This window comes from Nannospalax galili, unplaced genomic scaffold, assembly GCF_000622305.1.
Source record: "Nannospalax galili isolate Female #2095 unplaced genomic scaffold, S.galili_v1.0 scaffold380, whole genome shotgun sequence".
NCBI lineage: Eukaryota > Metazoa > Chordata > Mammalia > Rodentia > Spalacidae > Nannospalax > Nannospalax galili.
In genome coordinates this window covers 6076935-6096926 of record NW_008348568.1, presented here as the reverse complement: position 1 = coordinate 6096926, position 19992 = coordinate 6076935, and the positions used below count along the sequence as shown (strand labels likewise).

At 39.0% G+C, this 19992-nt stretch overlaps 1 protein-coding gene across 8 annotated transcripts in view; it reads left to right on the top strand.

The window, feature by feature from the left end:
• Fam49b (family with sequence similarity 49 member B) overlaps positions 1–19992 on the top strand; it is a 121203-nt gene that overhangs the window by 78248 nt on the left and 22963 nt on the right. For 3 of the 8 annotated variants that reach the window (XM_029569538.1, XM_029569537.1, XM_029569542.1), the window contains one exon: positions 16315–16397. In XM_029569538.1, coding sequence (XP_029425398.1) covers positions 16325–16397 — 73 coding nt within the window. In that variant the 5' untranslated portion in view covers positions 16315–16324. Of the gene's footprint in view, positions 1–14295; positions 14423–15328; positions 15412–16001; positions 16195–16314; positions 16398–19992 lie in introns of all 8 variants that reach the window. The other 5 variants (XM_029569539.1, XM_029569540.1, XM_008845475.3 and 2 more) reach the window with 5 other exon arrangements.

The window sequence follows — 19992 nt, the reverse complement described above, 5'->3', positions numbered from 1 at the left end:
ATATATATATATATATATATATATATGTGTGTGTGTGTGTGTGTGTATTTATATATTTATATTTGATCTTAAAATGATTTCAAAAGTCATTTAAAATTGTATTACACAATACTAAGAAAATATTTTTTTATTTTGTATTTGTGTGTAAACCTGCCTTTAAAAAGAAAATCAAAGTTGAGCATGATGGTGTATGCCTTTGATCCCAGCACTCAGGCGGCAGAGGCAGGCAGATCTCTGTAAATTCAAGGCCAGTCTGCTCTACATAGTGAGTTCCAGGCCAGCTGGGGCTACAGGGAGACCCTGCCTCAAAAAAGACCAGAAAAAAAGAAAAAGAAAAACAAAATCAGCATTTACAGTACTATTTCAAATGCCTTGGAGTTTGCAGCCAGCCTGGACTTAATAATTAACCCCGTCTTAAGTAAAGTAAAATAGATTTAGATCATTTGTCTGTACTCTTCAAATGAAGTAAAGTAGTATTTTAAAAACTGACATAATAAGCTGGGCATGGTGGTGCATACCTTTAATCCCAGCACTTGAGGCCTAGGTAGGCTGATTTCTGTGAGTTCAAGGCCTCCCTGGTCTACATAGTGAGTTCCAGGTCAGCTGGGGCTATAAGGAGACCCTGTCTCAAAAAGACAAAAAAAAAAAAAGGTCTTTATGGTAAGTGCCCCTGAGCTTACAAGCTTTGTTCTCTTTCAGAAGCTAATCCCTGTAATTTGTAAATAGAAAATGCTTTGTTTATATTTTTTATTTGTGGATATATGTGTATAGTCTAATGGGTTAGACTTCATTTTCATGTATTTGAAGGTATTTACTAGTGTGTCAAGTAGTAGGGGCGTTAAGTTTGGGTCTGGGAAGCCACTAAGAATTGGAACCAATGAGTGAATTTGAGTTTCAGCTTAATACACAGATTTCATGATTCTTGAGGTCAAGATTGATGTCACTTTAATTGTGTATTATTCAATCATTGGCTGAATTTTATTTTTATTTTTTAATTTTGAGACAGGATCTCATTATGTAGACAGTTTGGCCTTGAACTCACTGCCTCTGCTTCCTGAGTACTGGTATTCTAAAGGCAGGTACCACTAGACCCAGCTAAAACTTCTAATTTTTTTCCTCTAAAAATCAGCTAAAGTCTAAAATTTAAGTCATACAAAGCAAACTATTTAGGTAGCTGGCTGCTTGGTGTGAATGTTAGAGAAGAAATTCAGACCAAGGTAAAATGGCTGGGCTTGAGTCTTCATTTCAGCATGGGTAGTCCCCTTCTTGGTGTGATATTTCATTTGTTGGTGGTTGAATATAAAGTCACTTGACATGATGTCTTCCTCTTTACAGGGACACTAAAGTAAGATGAACCCTTAGTCCATGTAGAAAATTAAGGGATGCTTCACTTAGGAGAGTATTTTACCTTTTAATTAAAATTATGAGAAAACATAGAAGCACAAGTTTGAAATTTCCTTGTTTCACTCCTAGCATGGTAACTAGGACTGAAACCTTAGATACCTCTGAAATTCTGACAGATTTCCTCTTGATACCTTCTCCTGAGAAATCTGAGGGGTAGGATGGGGTGTCTCCATAGCCTTATTCTTCATGCAAAACACCAAACATAGTAATATTGGGGGAGGACTGTTGGTACTAAGGATTTTTGGCTCTTACTGCTCTAATGTTTACAAACATGAGCGCCACCACTGAAGGAGTTCTGTGATGGGAAGAACATTGTAGGAAAACACTACTGTTTAGGCTTAAAACATTTGCCTGCCAACCTCACTCTTGATTCATTTAGTCATTGTAAAATTTCAGTTATAATTCCATGTTGTAGAATTTGAATTATAATTTGATAGTAACACATTCTGTAAACTTATTCCCTAATTTATAAGTGTACTTTGTCTTATTTGATTTAAAGGGATGACATTAATGTAGTATTTTCTTTTTTGATGAGAAAGTTTGCGTTGAACTATTCATTCAATAAATGTTTATCAAAATTGGCTGTGTCAAAGAATGTCTATACAAGTTTGAAAGATAAACATTTCTCTAAAGTTTGGACCTCGTACAGAATGAATTGAACCAGTATGTTCTATAGTTCATAAACTATTCCAAAGAGTAGAATGAGCTTATCTATAAGAGTCCTGATAAAAACACTATTAAAGTACCAAGAAAAAAATTATAGATCAGTGTTACTTATAATTTAAAGTGGAATATTAGGAAACCAAATCTAGAGCTGGGCATGATACCACACACCTATAATCTCACCACTCAGGAGGTTAAGGCAGGAGGACCTTGAGTTAGAGGCCAGCCTGGGCTATCTAGTGACACTTATTGTCTCAGTAAACAGAAGAAAACTAAGAACCAAAATTGTAAATCAAATTTAGGAACACAGAGGCACATATATTTTTTTAAATGACTTGATCCTAAAGAATTCAAGAATGGATTAGTAGTAGAAAGTGAGTTCATGTGAATAACCATATTCATAGATTAAATGACAGTATGATTGATATTAAAAGATGGGATTTCTGCCTCAGGATGATACATACATTGAATGAAAAAAAAATCAAAGTCTCTTCAGGATTTTGGGGTGGTGGTGTGAGGGAGCGTAACTGTGTGGAGGTATGGGTGGGTGTGTGTGGAGGTCAGCCTCAGCTATGGCTTCTTAGGTGCCACCCACGTTGTTTTTCTTTTTTAAGAACATAATCTCACTGGCCTGTAGGTTGATGAGTCAGCTAGCATGGCTGGCCAGTGAGCCCCATGACTCTGACTGGTCTACCTCCCTGGTGCTGAGATCACAAGCATATGCCACTGTTCCCAACTTTTGTACATGGATTCTAGAGATCAAACTCAGGTTTGCAACTCCACTATCTCCCTGTCCCCTTTTTGTAGAATTTGATAATCACATGGGGAATTAAAGGCCAAGAATAGGTAATTCTATTAAATAAGTATTCATTAATTTTGAATTATTATTAAATAATAAGCACAGAGCACAATGAAAAGGTGATAAATTGGATCATTATGTAACACAAGCAACACCATGAACAAAGTTGAAAAATGTTGAAAATGAAAATGGAAAAATGAGAGTAAGTGAAGGAAATACTTTTTGTAGATAAGCATCAAAAATTAGTATTTCAGAACTCCTATTTAGAATTCCTAAAACTTAGTTGGAAAGGAGGATGGTGATAGATTAGTTAGCATTGAATTAGGGAAATACAGCAGCCTAGGAATTTTAAAGAGAATATAATACAGATGTTGGTTGCAAAGGTGTTAAAAAGGCTGGGACAGCCAAAGGGAGAGCATGCAGTGGGGTAGTAAAAATAAAAGGAAGCAAAGTCAAGGTGGTGCAGGCCTGTAATCCTAGCTACTCAGGAAGCTGAGGCAGGTTAACCACAAGTTCAAGGCCTGCTTGGGTAGCTTAGTGAGACCGTATCTCAGAAAGTTAAGAGAGCACACCGGATAAATATCAGTGGTAGAGGTCTTGCTTAGCATTCACTAAATCTAGGTTCAATCACCAATATTGCCCCTACCTCCAGAAAAAGGGAAATTAAAGGGATAAATTCCTGTTGTCAGTCTGCTGTGTCCTCTGTTCACACTAGCTTCAGCAGCCTGCTAGTCTGTCCCAACTGGGTACTTCTCTCTCCTCCTGCCTTGTCTTCACCCTCTAGAGGCTCCTGTTGACATAATCTAAGAGATTGGGCTAGCAAGGCTTTCTGGGAGATGTCAGCCACAGGCTATCAGTACAATGGTAAAGAGGAGTGCCAGCGCAGCTCTTGTTCTTAGCACTGTGAGTACAGAGAGGTAGCATTGAGCATGAGCGTGGGTGGCAGAGGACGTAAACACTTCACAAATGGCTTGTAACACAAAAAGACCACTTTTTTTGGGGGGGCGTCTTTTTGAGACAGGGTCTCCCTGTAGCTCCACCTGTCCTGGAACTCACTATATAGACCAGGCTGGCCTTGAACTCACAGAGATCTGCCTGGCTCTGCCTCCCGAGTGCTGGTATTAAAGGCGTGTGCCACCACGCCTGGCAAAAGACCACATATTTTTATAGGTAAGGAAATGCATTTAAAATGTTACAGCTCTGCTGGAAAACTGACTTAGCAGCTAAGGTTACTGACTGCTCTTGCAGAGAACCTGGGTTCAGTTCCTAGCACCTACATGGTGGCTAACAATAGTCTGTAACTCCAGTTCCAGGGAATCCAGTGCCGTCTTCTGTCCTCCATGGGCATTGCATGTATGTGGTACACTTTTAACATGCAGACAAAACACTCATATACACATAAAATAAAAAAGAAACAAATGTTACAGCTTTAATCTGCATAGTAGAGTATTTGAATGTTACTGGTTTTCACTGTGTACAGCATTATTATTATTATTGTTATTATTATTATTATTAGGTCTTTTTGAGACAAGATCTCCCCGTAACCCTAGCTGGCCTGGAACACTCACAGAGATCCTCCTAGCTCTGCCTCCTGAGTGCTGGGGTTAAAGGTGAGTGCCATCACTCCCAGCTCATACTTTTTTCTTTATATTTGAATTATTTTTCAGTTTAAAGAAATAGCAGCAAGAAAAAACTAAGACTCAGTCTCTCAGACAAGCTTGGTGGAGCATGTCTTTAATTCCAGCACTTGGGAGAGAGAGACAGGTGGATCTCTGTGAGTTCCAAGATGGCCTGGTCTACATAGTAAGTTCCAGAACAGCCAGGGTTGCATAGTGAGACTGGGTCTCAAAAAACAAACAAGCAAAACAAAACAAAAAACTCAGTCTCTCTGAGAAGTCGTTACCAATCTTCCTGAGCCTGGACTACATAGATGTTCCTCTTTTTGTGTTCATGGTGTCGTTTGCTCATTTCACATCGGCCTGGTGGTATCTTCCATTTGTCCCTGAATTCAATACTAGTTATTAAGTAATAAGCACCATCACTACCAAACACAGGACACTAGATGTGGAAGAATCTGGACCTCTGTATAATGAGAAATAATAAAACATCTCTGTGCTTTGTAGCATTCATATTGGGAGAGTGTGAGTATCTGCGTTCTAGTCCAGGCTTTCTTGATGGACATATCTGAATGAATCTCATGTGCTCTGTAGTCAAACCAACTACATATTTAAATGCTTTTAATTATTGATAAATAAAAAAGAAGCATATTCTTTGTGTAATACAAAGTCTAAAAATAAGAGACTCCTTTGAATCCACTTGAAGAAGGAAAATCTCTTAAATTGTCCAGTATTATAATTATCCCCCCTCTTCCCCAGGTAGCCAGAATATGTTGCATATCTCTTAATTTAATGATGTCATGTGTAGTTTACTGATTTAACTTTTTTATTCATTGTTTCTCATTCATCTAAGTTATAGGCAGTTACAGCTAATTTATTTGTACTGTATTTTAGTTATTTGGTGCACATATCATGTGAACTCTATTATAATGAATGCAAAACTCTTATCAAAGTAGTCATACCAGTTTATACCTCCATTAGCTCTTATGATTTTGAAATACATACTGGAATAAAGTAATTTAAAAATATTGTAGTCCAGATTAATCAATAAAGCTATTGGAATATGGTTATTATGCAACAGGACATATGAAGAAAGCTGTAGTTCAAAGCAGAATGCTGCTCCAAAAACATAGAGGATGTCATTCTTATACTTAAATATGACTAATAATGAATATGACCGTGCTTTTCTTCTGCATTGTTGCAATGAAACGAAATTACTCTTGTTTTGTATTGATGGATTTCAGAATAATGGTAAATTTAAGAAAGTGAATTCAGAAGACTGCTGTTTGATGATAATATTTTTTCAAGAACTTTTGAACATTCCCTTACACACCATTCTGAATACACTTGCATTACTTGACTATATACTTGCTGTTAGCCATAATGGCTGAAGGCTTTTAAATTCAAACTCAGCTGCCATGAAAATCTAATATATTATCATGCTGTGATTTGCATGCACGTTCATGTACTGATCTTCCAGTTATATTTCTTATATGTGGCCTTCTGTCCTAGTGAGCAATTTAAAATAGTTGAATTAAGGTTTTTCACTTTAAAATGCAAATTCTTGTATGTATCCACTAGATGTCAGCATAGGAAAGATGCAGCATACCATGTAGAATCGTAGCTAGAAGCAACAGAGATGTAGTTTAACAAGTAAACCGACCACAAACAGTTTTATGATAGGATGAGAAATCAAGTCTCTCAGTTTTCCTTCAGTGCACTAGACTAAAATTAAAATGAATGGTCTTGACCTGCTAGGAATTCATGGTGAGAGTTTAATTCCTTGTAATGGGGCTGTAGCTGCACATCCAGGAAGACCTGCCTGTCCTGCTCTCTGTTTTCCTTTATATTCATCAAAGGACGGGGAATCACAGGAGCATGTTGTTAATAATTCCACTGATACCTCATAGCAGTGGGTTTAATAGTGTCAAGAAGGCTAAGGATTGAAGTTGCTCTCTAGAATGTCTTTGGCTGTCAGATTCCAACCAGGAAAGTAGAGGCCACTTAGGCATCTTCAGACAAAAATATTGGAAGGGTCAGGAAAAGAAAGTGCTAAGGTAGCAGATATTCATGGAAATGGCAAGGAGCAGCAAGTGCTTTTACACAGCTAGGGGAACCAAAGTAAAGGGGTAGATTAGGGAGAATGTATGAGTTTGAAGAAGGACACTCATCAGACTGGAAACTCAGACCTCAGAAGAGACTCAGGTACTGCCTGCTCTTGGGAATTCCATAGGAAACCAAACCTAGGGCCCTAGCTCTCTTGCTGCATAAAGTAATGACAGGACTCATCACAGAAGAGGGCAGTTTGTTCATCCCACCTTCAGATTTTATTTTAGTGAAATTTTCTGCACCTAGTGATAACAGCTTTGTAAAGGTGGTTCAGAAAGTAGACTTCCTTCTGCATTTTGGCTTCTACTTGTTTTCTGCAACTACTGAAGAAATGTTCATCCTTGAACCCTAGATCTAGAAGTATGGCAGTGGCGAGAGGAGTTTCTGCTGCCTCAGCTTTGATTACATCCGCCTAAACTCAGTGTTTCCTGTGAAATAAATTGATCAGATGAACTTAGCATGTATTATACGTTTCTGTAACTGCACATCATTTTGGTTACTTCAGTAGGCTTTAGCAAGTGTTCAGTGTTGTCATTGCAAAGTCTGTAGAAATCTCTCTATTTCAGGGCAGAGAAAGGTAGATAGAAAAGTTCCAAGGAAAGAGAAATCTTACTGTGTTTGAGAAGCTGCAAGCAGGTCTCAGTGTTTGGATGAGTGCTATAGAGAGAAAGGAACCAAGGCCAGACTGAGTGGACAGTGTTTTATAGAACCCGATAAGGGTTTTAGATTTTATTCTGAATATGATAGGAACCCATTGCATAGTTTTGTAAACAGAATGTAGTCGGATTATATATATTTTTAAAAACTAATTTGTCTTTTAATAATAAAAGATCGTAGGACAGGGCAAGGGTAGAAGAAGGAAGGAAACCAGTTAGGGCCCTTGAAGTAATCCTAAAGGAGCAGTGTGTCAAGGGCCGGGATGGTGGAGCAGCAGGCAGGTGGGCCGTGGCATCTGATGAGATAACAAAGAAGTGTATTAAAGAGAGAGTGCCAGCGTGTCAACTGCTTCTGACAAGTGGAAAGGTGCGGACTTGAGAACTGACCACTGGAACTGCAACACAACGTGGAGGTTACTTGGTGGCCTTGCCATAGCAGTTCAGTAATGTGGCTTGGAGCAAAGGCAGGTTGGATCAGGTTTAACAGGATGGAATCTGATGAGGAAGAAAAGATGATCATAGAAGACTGCTTTTAAGGAGTTTTACTGCAAATAGAAACATGGAAGTAATTGGGAGCAGGAGAAAAAATAGTAAGGTTTTGTTTATTTTATTTATTTTATTTTATTTTAATTTTATTAATTTTTTTGTCTTTTTGAGACAGGGTCTCCCTGTAGCCCCAGCTGTCCTGGAACTCACTATGTGGACCAGCTGGCCTTGAACTCACATAGATCTGCCTGCCTCTGCCTCCCGAGTGCTGGGATTAAAGGCGTGCGCCACCACGCCTGGCAGTTTTGTTTTATTTTAAGATGGAAAGAATGAATACATGCATCCTAAAGGGGAGAATACAGAAAAAAGCCATAAAACTGGAAGGAACCTCAGGGGGAATGTGTTGTTGTAAATGTTAGTGAAGAAAGTGTTTGGGAAGTAGTGAGTATAAACCCTGTCAAACCCTGTTGAGTTTAATAATTTGAAATGTCAGAATTGCCTTTTAAAATTTAGTAAGAACGAAGTTGCACTGACCTTGACAGGTACAGCATCATTTAGTGGTGGGTGTAAGAGACAGATAGGATAGATGGGGTGGAAAGAGTTTTTAAGAGCCAGAGAGGAGGTGCATGACCATATGGAAATAGAGTCCTACAAGCTTCTGGGACCTTGCTCACATGAACTTACACAGCAGTGCTGTCAGCATGCACAAGACCCATGCAAACTCAAGCAGTCAAAAACCAGCATAGAACTGTGGAAATGGGCAGCAGGCTTTAATCTTAACTGAAGAACTGTTGACTTCTGATTACTGCTAGGTGAGGAAGAGCTGATCTTTTTTTTTTTTTTTTTTAATTTTACTTTTGTGTATGAGTGTATTTGCCTGCATGCATGTGAGTGCACCCGTGTCATGCAATGCTGCAGAGGACAGAAGAGGGCATTGGATTCCTCTGGAACTGGAGTTAAGGATGGTTCATAGCCACCATGTGGGTGCTGGGAATCGAACCCAGCTCCTCTGCAAGAGCAGTCAGTGCTCTCAACCGCTGAACCATCTTTCCAGCCCCGAGAGCTGATCTTCTTTAAGGGAGGGACTCTAGATAGCCTGACTAGACCTCAGTGGATGAACTTGCACTGAGGAACATCTGGGGACACTAATCTGACTTTATAGACCTTAATACAAATGACAATGTATGAAATTCAGTGGGGCAGGGGCTATGGGAGGATGCCAAATCGGGAAAGGGGTATAAAGATGGTTAAGATGTTCTTACACACAAAAAAGGAGACAGGAATGAACTGGAAGAAATCTGGAAGAAAGCTGACTTCACAATCACATTGTAAAGCGGACAGGAAAGCAGTGTGGTGACAGAGCAGATGTGAAGGCCTTTAGGTAGGTGAAAGTAAGCTCTAGAACCAGTGTCCAGAGGAGAAGCTGAGGTTACTAGTGAAGGAAGGGTGGCAGAAAAGACAAGAGACATTTGTGTGAAGAATGTAGTCGGGGCTAAGAGATGGCTCAGTGGTTAAGAGCACTGGCTGCTCTTCCAGAGGACCTGGGTTTGATTCTCAGCATCCACATAGTGACAGCTGTCCATTACTCCAGTTCCAGGGAATCTGACACCCTCTTCTGGACTCTGAGGGCATTACATAACATGGGTGCGCTTACAGACATGCAAGTAAAATACTCATACACAAAAATTTAAAAAATTTTTAAAATGTAGTCAGGTCATTTCTTGCATAGGAGAATGGGTTGGAGATTTGGAGGAGACTTAAAATATGTAGAGTAGTCCTTTGAAGGTAGATACGAGGATGGTCAGGAAACTCTGACGACACACTTGGTGTTTGTGGTTTGAAAGCAGTGGTTGTCAACCAGGAGCAGTTAGTTTCCTAGGAGTCACTTGGCAATATCCAGAGATACCCCTAGCTATGCATAGTAGGGGCAGACATGGAATGAGGTACCAGTGACCAGAGGCCTGGGATACTGCCATTCTGTCAGGCACAGAACCTTCCCTTTCTGTAAAGAACTGTATAGTTCAAGTGTTAGAGTGCTACTGGTTGAAAGTAGTACTGTTCAGTCTGCTTATGAGCTTTCTTTCCTTTCTCTTTTCTTTCTTCCCAGAACATCTAATTGGATGTATGGAAAGCTGATGCTAAACATGCAGTACAGTTGAGATTGTGATATATGTGGTGAGGTTAGGGTGAGTGGGGTGGGTAGTAAGATAGAACATAATGGGGCAGGGGCTACAGTTGCTTTTGAGAAGGTTGGAGGCCTTCTCAAAATGTGTAAGGAGGCCACATTTGACAGGAGAAAGGGATAAAGGATGAAGAGCAGCCACAGGAAGGTTTTGGGGGTGATTGTTCTCTCCTGGGCTGGCAGCATCTCAAATGCCTGGGCTGAGAGAATAGATGAAGTCACAGCTCTTGGGATGTTCCCAGAAAGATAGCAGAAACAATAGTAACTGTAGCCTGGAGCTGTTTCTGTCCTATAGGGATCTTAAAAAATATTTTAATTTTTAAATTTATGTATATGCATGTATTGCCTGCATGTATGTAAGTGTACCTGTGTGGTACAATGCCTGAGGTGGTTAGAAGAGGGTATCTGATTCCCCTGGAACTGGAATTACAGATGGTTGTTAGCCATGTGGGTGCTATGAATTGAACCCCGGGTCTTTGGAAAGAGTGGCTAGTGCTCTTAACTGCTGAGCCATCTCTCCAGCCCCCATAGGGAATTCTTTGCAATGTTTTATGGGAAAACAATCCAATGTCTTCATTAAGTGCATTTTCTTAGTTTAATAATACATCAGCAGACTTCAGCCAGGAACAAGTTCCTTTCTAGATAAGTTGTGTACTTGGAGACAGTGTCTATGATAAGAGCTTATAGTCACAAAATTCCATCAGAATCAGTAAGAGCCAGGCATGGTGGCACATGCCTTTAATCCCAACACTTGGGAGGCAGAAGCAGGTGAATCTTTGTGAAGCCATCCTGGTCTAGATTCTAAGTTCTAGGCCACCTGGAGCTACATAGTGAGACTGTTCTACTTAGCTTTTCTATTGCTGTGACAAAACACTGACCAATACCAACTTGGGGAGGAAAGGGTTTATTTGGCTTACATCTCCCAGGTCACAGTTCATCACTGAGGGAGCCCAAGGCAGGAACACAGGGCAGGAATCTGGAGGCAGGAGCTGAAGCACAGACCATGGAGGAATGTTGTTTATTGGCTTGGTCCCCTGGCCTGTGCTCAGCCTGCTTTCTCATGCAATACAGGACCACCTGCCCACAGTGGGCTGGGCCTTCCCAATCAAGAAAATCAACACTCAAGAAAATGCCCCACAGACATGGCCACAGGCTAGTCCAATAGAGTCAGTTTCCCAACGATGCTACCTCCACCCAATTGTATCAAGGTGACAACAAAAGCTGTCCAGCACAGAGACCCTGTCACACAAAACAAAACAGAAACCAAGATTACAAACAGTTCTTTTAAAAAAATATTTTTATTTCAGGTGTATGAGTGTATTGCTTGCATGTATGTAAGGGCACCCTTGTCATGTAGTGCCTGTGGAGATCAGTAAAGGGTGTTGGATCCCCTGGAACGGGAGTTACAGATGGTGGTTAGCTGCCATGTGGGTGCTGTTCTCTGCAAGAACAGCCTTACCTGCTGAGCCATCTAGCCCTGCATTATAAACGCTTTAAAAGTAAGCTATGTCTAGTTTCTGTGTATTAAGTTTGTATTAAATTCCTTAGCTTATGTAATGAATTTGAGCTTTTTTCTTCTAAGTTCAGACTAAGCTCTATAGTTTACGTTGTTCTAAATCATGTTTATTTAAAATAGTGCCTCTAAAATGTATCAATATTTCAAAATCATTTTACATTATTAAAAATCCTTTGTAGTATCTTTCATGTTGGATTTAGTCATCCACGGGAAACTTAGGAAACTTACTGATAGAACTGTTTTAGATACAGGTGGCAGGAATCCAACTCAATAGATAAAGATTTTGTAAAACCAAAGGGTAACCAAGCAGCGAACCTGGCTAGAATTCGAGAATGAGTGTTGAGTGACCTCAGGTACCTCTGACCACTCCTGCATGCTGGCTTCTTTCTCTGGCAGACTGGCATCCTCTGTGGCAGGATGTGTCTGAGCTTATGTTCTGCAGCCTCTGCTTTTGGGATGGGTTTGCAGTGTGCTCGCTTCAACAGCTTCCAGCAGCAATGGCAGCAAACACTGCCAGCCATCGTATTGAATGTGTTTGTGTTGCTCTCCTTAATGATTAGAAGCCATTTTCCTTGACTGTCACTAATGTACCTTTTACAGATGAGAAAACCAGGAGTGGGAAAGGTTAGGAAACTTGAGTCCAAAAATGTAGAAAGGGCAAAGCTAGGTTTCAGCCCCTGGCAGTCTGGTTACCTATCAGACCTGACAATTTGACACTGTGTCATAAGAGATAGTCACAGTGGTGGGATGGAAGGGTTTTTTGTGTGGTTGGGTTTGGCCTTATTAAATACAACATGATGGCGGGAGAACTGGTAATATTACAGTGGAACTGTTTTTTAGGTCTTTGAAAAATTCCTTTAGTGATTCTTCAATGAGATGTGAATGATGTGAGTTTCCTACTAGCATTGGTCTGGATGCAGTGTTGTAGAGGGAATATCGGCACTGGACCACAGTTGTGCTTGATCAGTGGTTCTCACCAACGGCAGACATTTCTGATTGCCACATTGTATGTGTGCTTGCCTGCATGCTGGGTTTGCTACTGGGTTGAGGCTAGGATGCTGTTGAATAGCCAACAGTGTAAGATAGAACTCAGTAACAAAAGACTTACTCAGCTAAAATGTTAATAGTACCAAGGTTGAGAAACACTATGCCCCATAAGCAGTCATTTTTAAGTTAAGTATTTGTATTTGGGATGGAAAGATAAGAGATCTTACATCATCAAAGACTAGAGAATTAGTACGTCAAGACCATGTGTGCTGCAGTGGTGAGAAGAGTAGGGCCACATGAGGGTATAACACCTGGGAATGGGAGCAGTTTTGCAGGGGCATGCATGAAAACAGGATGGACAAACTTTACTGGTGCCAGCATTTTCTCTGTGGGTGGGATCATGCATGTGGGTAAAAGGTAAAGAAACCTAATTGGGACTGGAGAGATGGCTCATAGGTTAAGAGCACTGGCTGCTCTTGGCACAGGACCCCGGTTTGGTTCCCAGCACCCACTGGCGGCTAACAATCATCCGTAACATCAGTTCCAGAGGATCCAGTGCCCCCTTCCGATCTCTGCGAGCATTGTACAACATTGGTGCACTTACATACATGCAGGCAATATACTCATACACATAAAATAAAAATAATAAAATATTTTTAAAAGAAACCTAATTGCCCCCCCCCATATACTAGGATGATAGTTTCTCCAGAGGACTGCTAAAGATGGGTTTTATTCTGATTTAGAACTTTGAAATTCCTTGATAAATTGAAGACTACTTTGTGCTAAAAGGATTAGCTCCACTTTCATCCTCTTCCTCCTCCTACCTCTTTCCTTCTCCCTCTTCCTTCTCCCTCCCTCCCACTCTCCTCCTCCTTCCCTTCCCTTCCTCCCTCCTCCTCCCTCCCTCCTTTTCCTCCTCCTCTGCTCCTTCCTTCATCACTGTTATTCATTGTCTTCTCTTTTTTGCCTTCCTTTTCCTCCTTTTTCTTCTTTTTGGCTCCTCCCCTCCTGACCAGTTTGAGGTCATTCGATGTGATGTTTTAGGAAAAATAATCACCTTTTCCTTGTATATAAAAGCTTGGTAATAAACTTTGTTTCAGTCTCACCTAATCCACTCATGTAAAATATTGCACAAAATCAGGACATTGATGTTTCTATTGAACAAGACAGTATGCACTAGAAATGATAGTATAAATAAAAAGATAGGTCTGGGGACGTGGCTCATTTGGTAACAGTGTGTTCCGTGTAAGCCCGAGGAACTGAATTTGGATCCCTGACACCTACTTAAAAGCTGGTTGCAGCAGGGTGATCCCAGTATTGGGGTGGTAGAAACAGGTGGATCCCTGAAGCTCACTGGCCAGCCATCCTAGCTGAATCAGTGAGCTCCAAGTTCAGTGAGACCCTGTTTCAAAAAATAATGTGGGGAACAATTGAGAAAGACACCTGACATCACGCTCTGGCATGTGCGCGCATACACACACACACACACACACACACACACACACACACAGTACTAAAGAAGAGGAGAAGATGGACTTTGGAATATTATTTGAAAGGAGAACCTAGTTTAGTATTTAGTATATCTTTGAATAAATTAGAATCTTCTAACATTTTATAGGAAATGTGTTTTAAATTTCTTTTGTGTGTCATCTTCTTGAGAGAGGGTCTCCCTGTAGCCCCAGCTGGCCTGGAACTCACTGTGTGTAGATCAGGCTGGCCTTGAACTCACAGACATCCGCCTGCCTCTGCCTCCCGAGTGCTGGGACTAAAGGCATGTGCCACCTCCACACCCAGTCAGAAAAGTTTGACATTGTCCAGTGGAGTCTGACATTTAACAGGACACTGTTAACACCTATGTATTTTTTTCTCTCTGGGAGGCTGGCAGGAGCATAAACCACTGTTGGGAGGAATAAGTGGAAGAAGTGGGGACAGGCAGTCCAGGCGCCATCCAGGTGTCCCTCAGCGCTAGCTCTTTTCATACTTCTTGAATGGGAATGTGATAAGGTACTTTGGGATTTTTCTCATTTACATAAGCCTGTACTGTTCAGTTGAGGAGGAAAAGTATTGTAGTTGGAGAAGGAGGGTCTGGGCAGTTCTGACACCGTTGTTGGCTTTCCCTGTTTCCTCCAACTTCCAGGTCTGAACCTGGTTTCCTCACACTGCCCCTCACATTCATCTGCACTACACCATGGCAAGTCCTTGGGCAAGACTGATTTATGCCAGTGCCTCATTGTTAATGTTTTCTCTCTGCATACTTACTAAGTATGATAGTTGCTGGTTCTGTATATAGCATTTGCTGGGTTAACTTTTAAGTCACATATCATGTATGATATAGACTATCAATTCAGAAGTTAAATACTGAAAGTTTGATAAATCTTTCAGGAGAGAAGAAATAATTGAGGTTTGTATGGCAGTTTTCTTAAGTGGATAATTAATTGATAACTTCCTTCAGTCTAATGGTTAAATGTCTTTGACTATTGTCTTCTTTGTATCCCTAATAGGTTTTGATTCATCATGAAGGAAAATACCCTCATTAATTTAAAAATAATCTCCATATTTACTTATTTGAAAAAAAACTAATTTTGCTGTTACATTGAGAATATGTACCTCAAAAGTTTTCAAACAGCAGTGTTAGTATAGATATTAGTAAAATGTAGATATTGCAAGTTGTATGCAAAAATATCTTTTCCCAAAAACCCCCATGTGGCTTTTTTGCTGTGTGCGACAGGAAAGGGGACAGAAGCTATAATTCAGCCAAGTATGCTTTTGTCACTCCAAATGATCCATGCAAGAAGCATGTAAAGCCTGCACCTGTTGGCAGTTAGGAGCAAGCCAGGCCTTTGCCAAATCCCAGGCCTCTGCTTAAAACTTTCTACTGGAACTAAATGATGTTGCCATTTTTATTTTTAGGTTTGCTGGCATGGGTAATCTCATTAAGGTGCTAACCAGGGACATAGACCACAATGCAGCACATTTTTTCTTGGACTTTGAAAGTAAGTCTCTTTAGCCCTTCACAGCTGGTGCATAATGGTAAAGGTGAAAGATACTTATACTCACACCACAGTGAAGGCCAGCCAGTATATTTGTTAATTAGACATGGGGGATCAAATAAAGGTTGCATGATTTTTTTCCCTTAATTTTAGGCAAACATCACCATCATATGTATAATTCTTTAGTTTCTCATTTGCTAAAAATCATGTTGAGTCTGTAGCCAGTGCTGTCCTTTCATTAGTCCATGAAGCAAGTAGCCTTATGATGAATATTCTAATAGTATGCTTTAGTGACTATGCCAACCAGTACTCACAATCTTGGAATAATTTGCTTTAAGAACTAAGAATTGTGCTGCAGATCTGAAATGAATACTTTAAATAGCTTCCATAAATTTTCTAATAATCCAAATTTGGTTAGAAACAACTGCTATGTTCAATGGCATATGGGAAGTTTGCATTTGCTATTTTAAAATGAGATGTGAAGGTGAGCTTTGGCCAAACCTCTTTATATTTGGCCTTGAAATAAACTGTTGTTTCACTGCTGTGCTAACAAAATTGTGTGAATAATTCTTGATCAGAAATTTCTTTTTCAGAATACTAGCACTATTGGAATACTTAAAGAATTTTTCATTATAAGGCCGTTAATGAAACTTGTCTTGGGAGAATTTTGAGAAGAATTAGAGCAACAGTTGAGCCATTGTGCACAGGAAAAAGCACAGTCTACCTCTAGGTCCTACACACGGACACCTTGAGAACCCGGTTTGCTGTCTCCAGAGCACAGTCTGGGTAACTGAAGGATGCATTCATGGCCTAATGAACATTTTCCCTGTGACTGTTCTTTAAAGTAAATGTCAGATGTTCTTTTTATAAAGGGGTATTTTTCTTCTCTCATTCTTGTCTTGACAGGTACCTTAACATGGGGAATCTTCTTAAGGTTTTGACATGCACAGACCTTGAGCAGGGGCCAAATTTTTTCCTTGATTTTGAAAGTGAGAAGATGATTTTCTATCTATTTCTCTTTGCCTGCGGTAGACTGCATTTGTCTTGCACTAAATGAATGTTTCCACTTCGCCATCTTTTTAACTGCTTTGCATGACTGAGCTGTGAATTGTTTGAGTAACATTTCTGATGCCTTCTAGAACTGCAAATTCTATTTTATAGAGTAAATTATGATAACCAAATGTCTTTTTGAATTTTATGAGACTTCATATCTATTAATTGGAGATTATTTTATAATTTGGAGACCTATAATGGAACACATTTTTATGAAAAAAAATTTTGAAACGTGAAAATATCAAGATTTATTAGTAAAAGCAGTATTTGAGAAAAAGCTGTATTGCAGTTGAGAAAATGGAGTCGTTTTCATTTACTCTATATGCACTAAAGTATTTTAAACACAAGTCTGTTCATGAAGGCCATTCAGAGCTCAGTAATTTGGGCATAATATTAAAAGGTAAGTGTGAACCTAAATTATTTAGTTTTGAAAGATAATTTCAGAAGTGAAAATTTCATGTTTTTATTTTAAGAATTCGTTTTAATTTAACTCTAAATAAAAAGAAAAATAATAGGTTCACAGACCTTTAAGTAATTTGCCTTTGTTTGTTTCGTGTTGCATGGCCTATTGTAATGTGGTTTGAGAGTGGCAGGTAAGTGTCCTCGAGTTTGGTGCACGCTCAGAGCTTCTGCTTTTTTGGCTGTTAATCTAGCTTTAGCTTGTGATACTGAAAATGATTTAAAGTTGGTGTTTCAGTGTGAATGTTGGTATTTTAACTGATTGAGAAATTGTTAGGAAAGGGTGAAGAGAGACCTGCAAATCATGGGTTTCTTATATTCTCATCAGAGGTTATAATGTTTTGAACACATTTTTAAGAACTTAAAACTTTCTCTGATTTCAAAAAGCCAAGTCCCTCAAAGGAAACCCTAAGAGAGTTGTCTTTTCCACCTTCAATTGCACTTTTATGGTTTTATACGGTTCTTTCTATTTTACAACCCATTTATACACATTCTTCTTTAAGCCAGGGTACTTTATGAACACATTAGTTGGTAGCACACCTTTGATATTTTCCTACTTGTATTACATTTCCTACAAAGATCTGTTAGCCTAGGTACTGCACACAGGCTGGTGGAGAGGAGCAGTGCCACCATCAAGACCATATTCAGTTGTTGGCCTTTTAGGAAAACGTTACTGGATGAATTTTAAATTTCTTGACCCTTCTCAACAATTTGCACTGGTATTTCAGGTGCATGCTGAGCATGGATTTTAATCAGCTTGGGATGTGGAGCAAATTGCTGACCTAAAGATTATTTCAGATGAGGCAACTTACATTAAAGCTGTATTTCAGTTTATTTGCATTGGTTTTAGACTTGGTCTTCTCTATTTTCTGCTATTCTTTCTTTTCACTTTGTCTCAAATTCCTTACGTTTGCAGAATCTTGGCTTTGATATAGTCAAGATCTTGTTCAAGACTTGGCACTTGATCTTTTAATAAAACTAGCATTCCATTGTGGTCAAGTGGGAAGCATGAATTTTAATGTAGAACTTGAAAAGATTATTTGATCTTGACTTTCCAGTCATTGGGGATTTTGCATCATTATCCTTAAAATTTAAATACCTAATTTAATGGTAGTAAAAGGTTCAAGTCATGACAACAAAAATAACCATTTTAAAAAAAAAAAAAAAAAAAATCTTAACACTTAAAAAGTATTAACTTTGTAAAGGCAAATGAAAATTTTAAAATGATACTTGTGACCTCTACCAGCCAGTGTAGAACGTTTGGGTTGAATCTTACTGGTATTCTGTATACCAGATCAGACTTTACTCTTCTTTAGATGTTTAAATGCATTTTCTTTTGATTCTGACACTAGTAGTCTCAGTTTTCTCTCTCATCCATTTACATATTTTTTAGAAATAAAAATATGGGAAATTGGGAAAACTTTATCATTAGCTCATTCATGGTTCTTCCCTTCAACTATTCAAACCAGAATCAAAATTGCCAAACACAGTTCATAACAAATTTCACATTTGTTATTTTAATAAAGCCACATTCTCTTCACTAAATAGACTACAATTTTTTTCTTGCTATGTAGTAAAATTCATGCCACCACAGTAGTTTTGAGTATTCCCATTATTGTAAGTGGTTAAATCTATCTAGCCCAGCACATCTCCACAGTTGTGTAATAGAAAAAATAACATGTGTAGATATGTCTGAGGGCTTTTTCACCAGAATGTATCCAATTATATATTTCTACTCATTCGATTTCATGGAATGTTACAGTTTATTATACTAATGAAAACTGTCTTCAAGTTAGTACTCCCTTAACCTACCCCTTTACCCAGTGTTTCAGCCATGTTCTGTGTACATTTACAGCTTGCCTCCGGATTACCAGCCAAAGTAACTGATAGCATTGGGGAACTCTCAGTCTAGTAGGGTAGATAGAAATGCAGAATCCTGTTTGGTTTACATAATTTACATTAAAGGTATAGATCAGAGGGTGATAATAGCAATGAATAGTTTTGATACCATCACAGACCTCTAGTGATGATGTTTGAGTTGGGTTTGGGAGGGTGAATTACAGTATTTCCAGCTAAGTGAGGAGGTACACTGGAAAGAAGCAGCAACATAGACAGTGATGTTCAGACATGAAGTGTCTTTAACTGTTCGGTGAAACAGCATTCATTAGATGCACAAAATTTCCTGCCTAAATTTCTCCTTTGTGGTAAAATTTTATTTAATTAAAATTCAATAAAAACAATAAGCCCAGACTTGATCCAGAAAATTTGACAGCAGATATGCTAATGATAGCATATTTTTTAAAAATACTAAGTGGGAACCTTATGGCTTTTAATTCTTGGAATTTCCTACCTTTAACATTGTTAATAGCTCATCCTAATGACAAATCCTTAGCAACTCCTGTGTCAGGTGACCCACTAAATATATGGTTCATAGGAGAAGAGGGACTTTGATTTGGTTTTGTGCCCCTTCCCAGCCTAGCAAGGGTTTTGTAAGTGACAGAGGTTCAGTATTTGTTAAACTTGATTTGCTTATACCCAGATAGATCAGAATAGGAGAGTTTTTGGATAAATGGTCATTTATAAAAGTGAGAAATAGAATCTCCTTCTCTGATTGTCAGCAGTGCCTCTCTATGGAGTCATGCATTTCTTCCACTTACGTCTTTTTGTGTTGCCTGTTTCCCCTCATTTAAAAATATCAGTGCCCACTCTTTAGTCTTTTTTTTTTTTTCATTTTATCTCTTTTTGATTGTTTTTGCCTTATAGCAAGGACTATCTTTATCCTGGTGGCATCTTTAAAATATTTTTTATAAAATTCATCAGAAATTGAAATGTATAACTTCCTTTAAGTCTAGAGGCTTATTTATGTTCGTATGATTTCATTCATTTGGAAACTGTTTATTATAGAAACCCTACTAGGTGCTAAGTTCACATGCTCTCCAGTGATGTGTAGTGTGCACTTTGGTCCCTGTCTTGATGGAATTTAATTGGATAGATTATAATATTTATTCAGTGAATGAATGTAAGATTAAAGTGAAAGGACGTCATCACCTTTAAAATTTTTCTTTTCCCTTT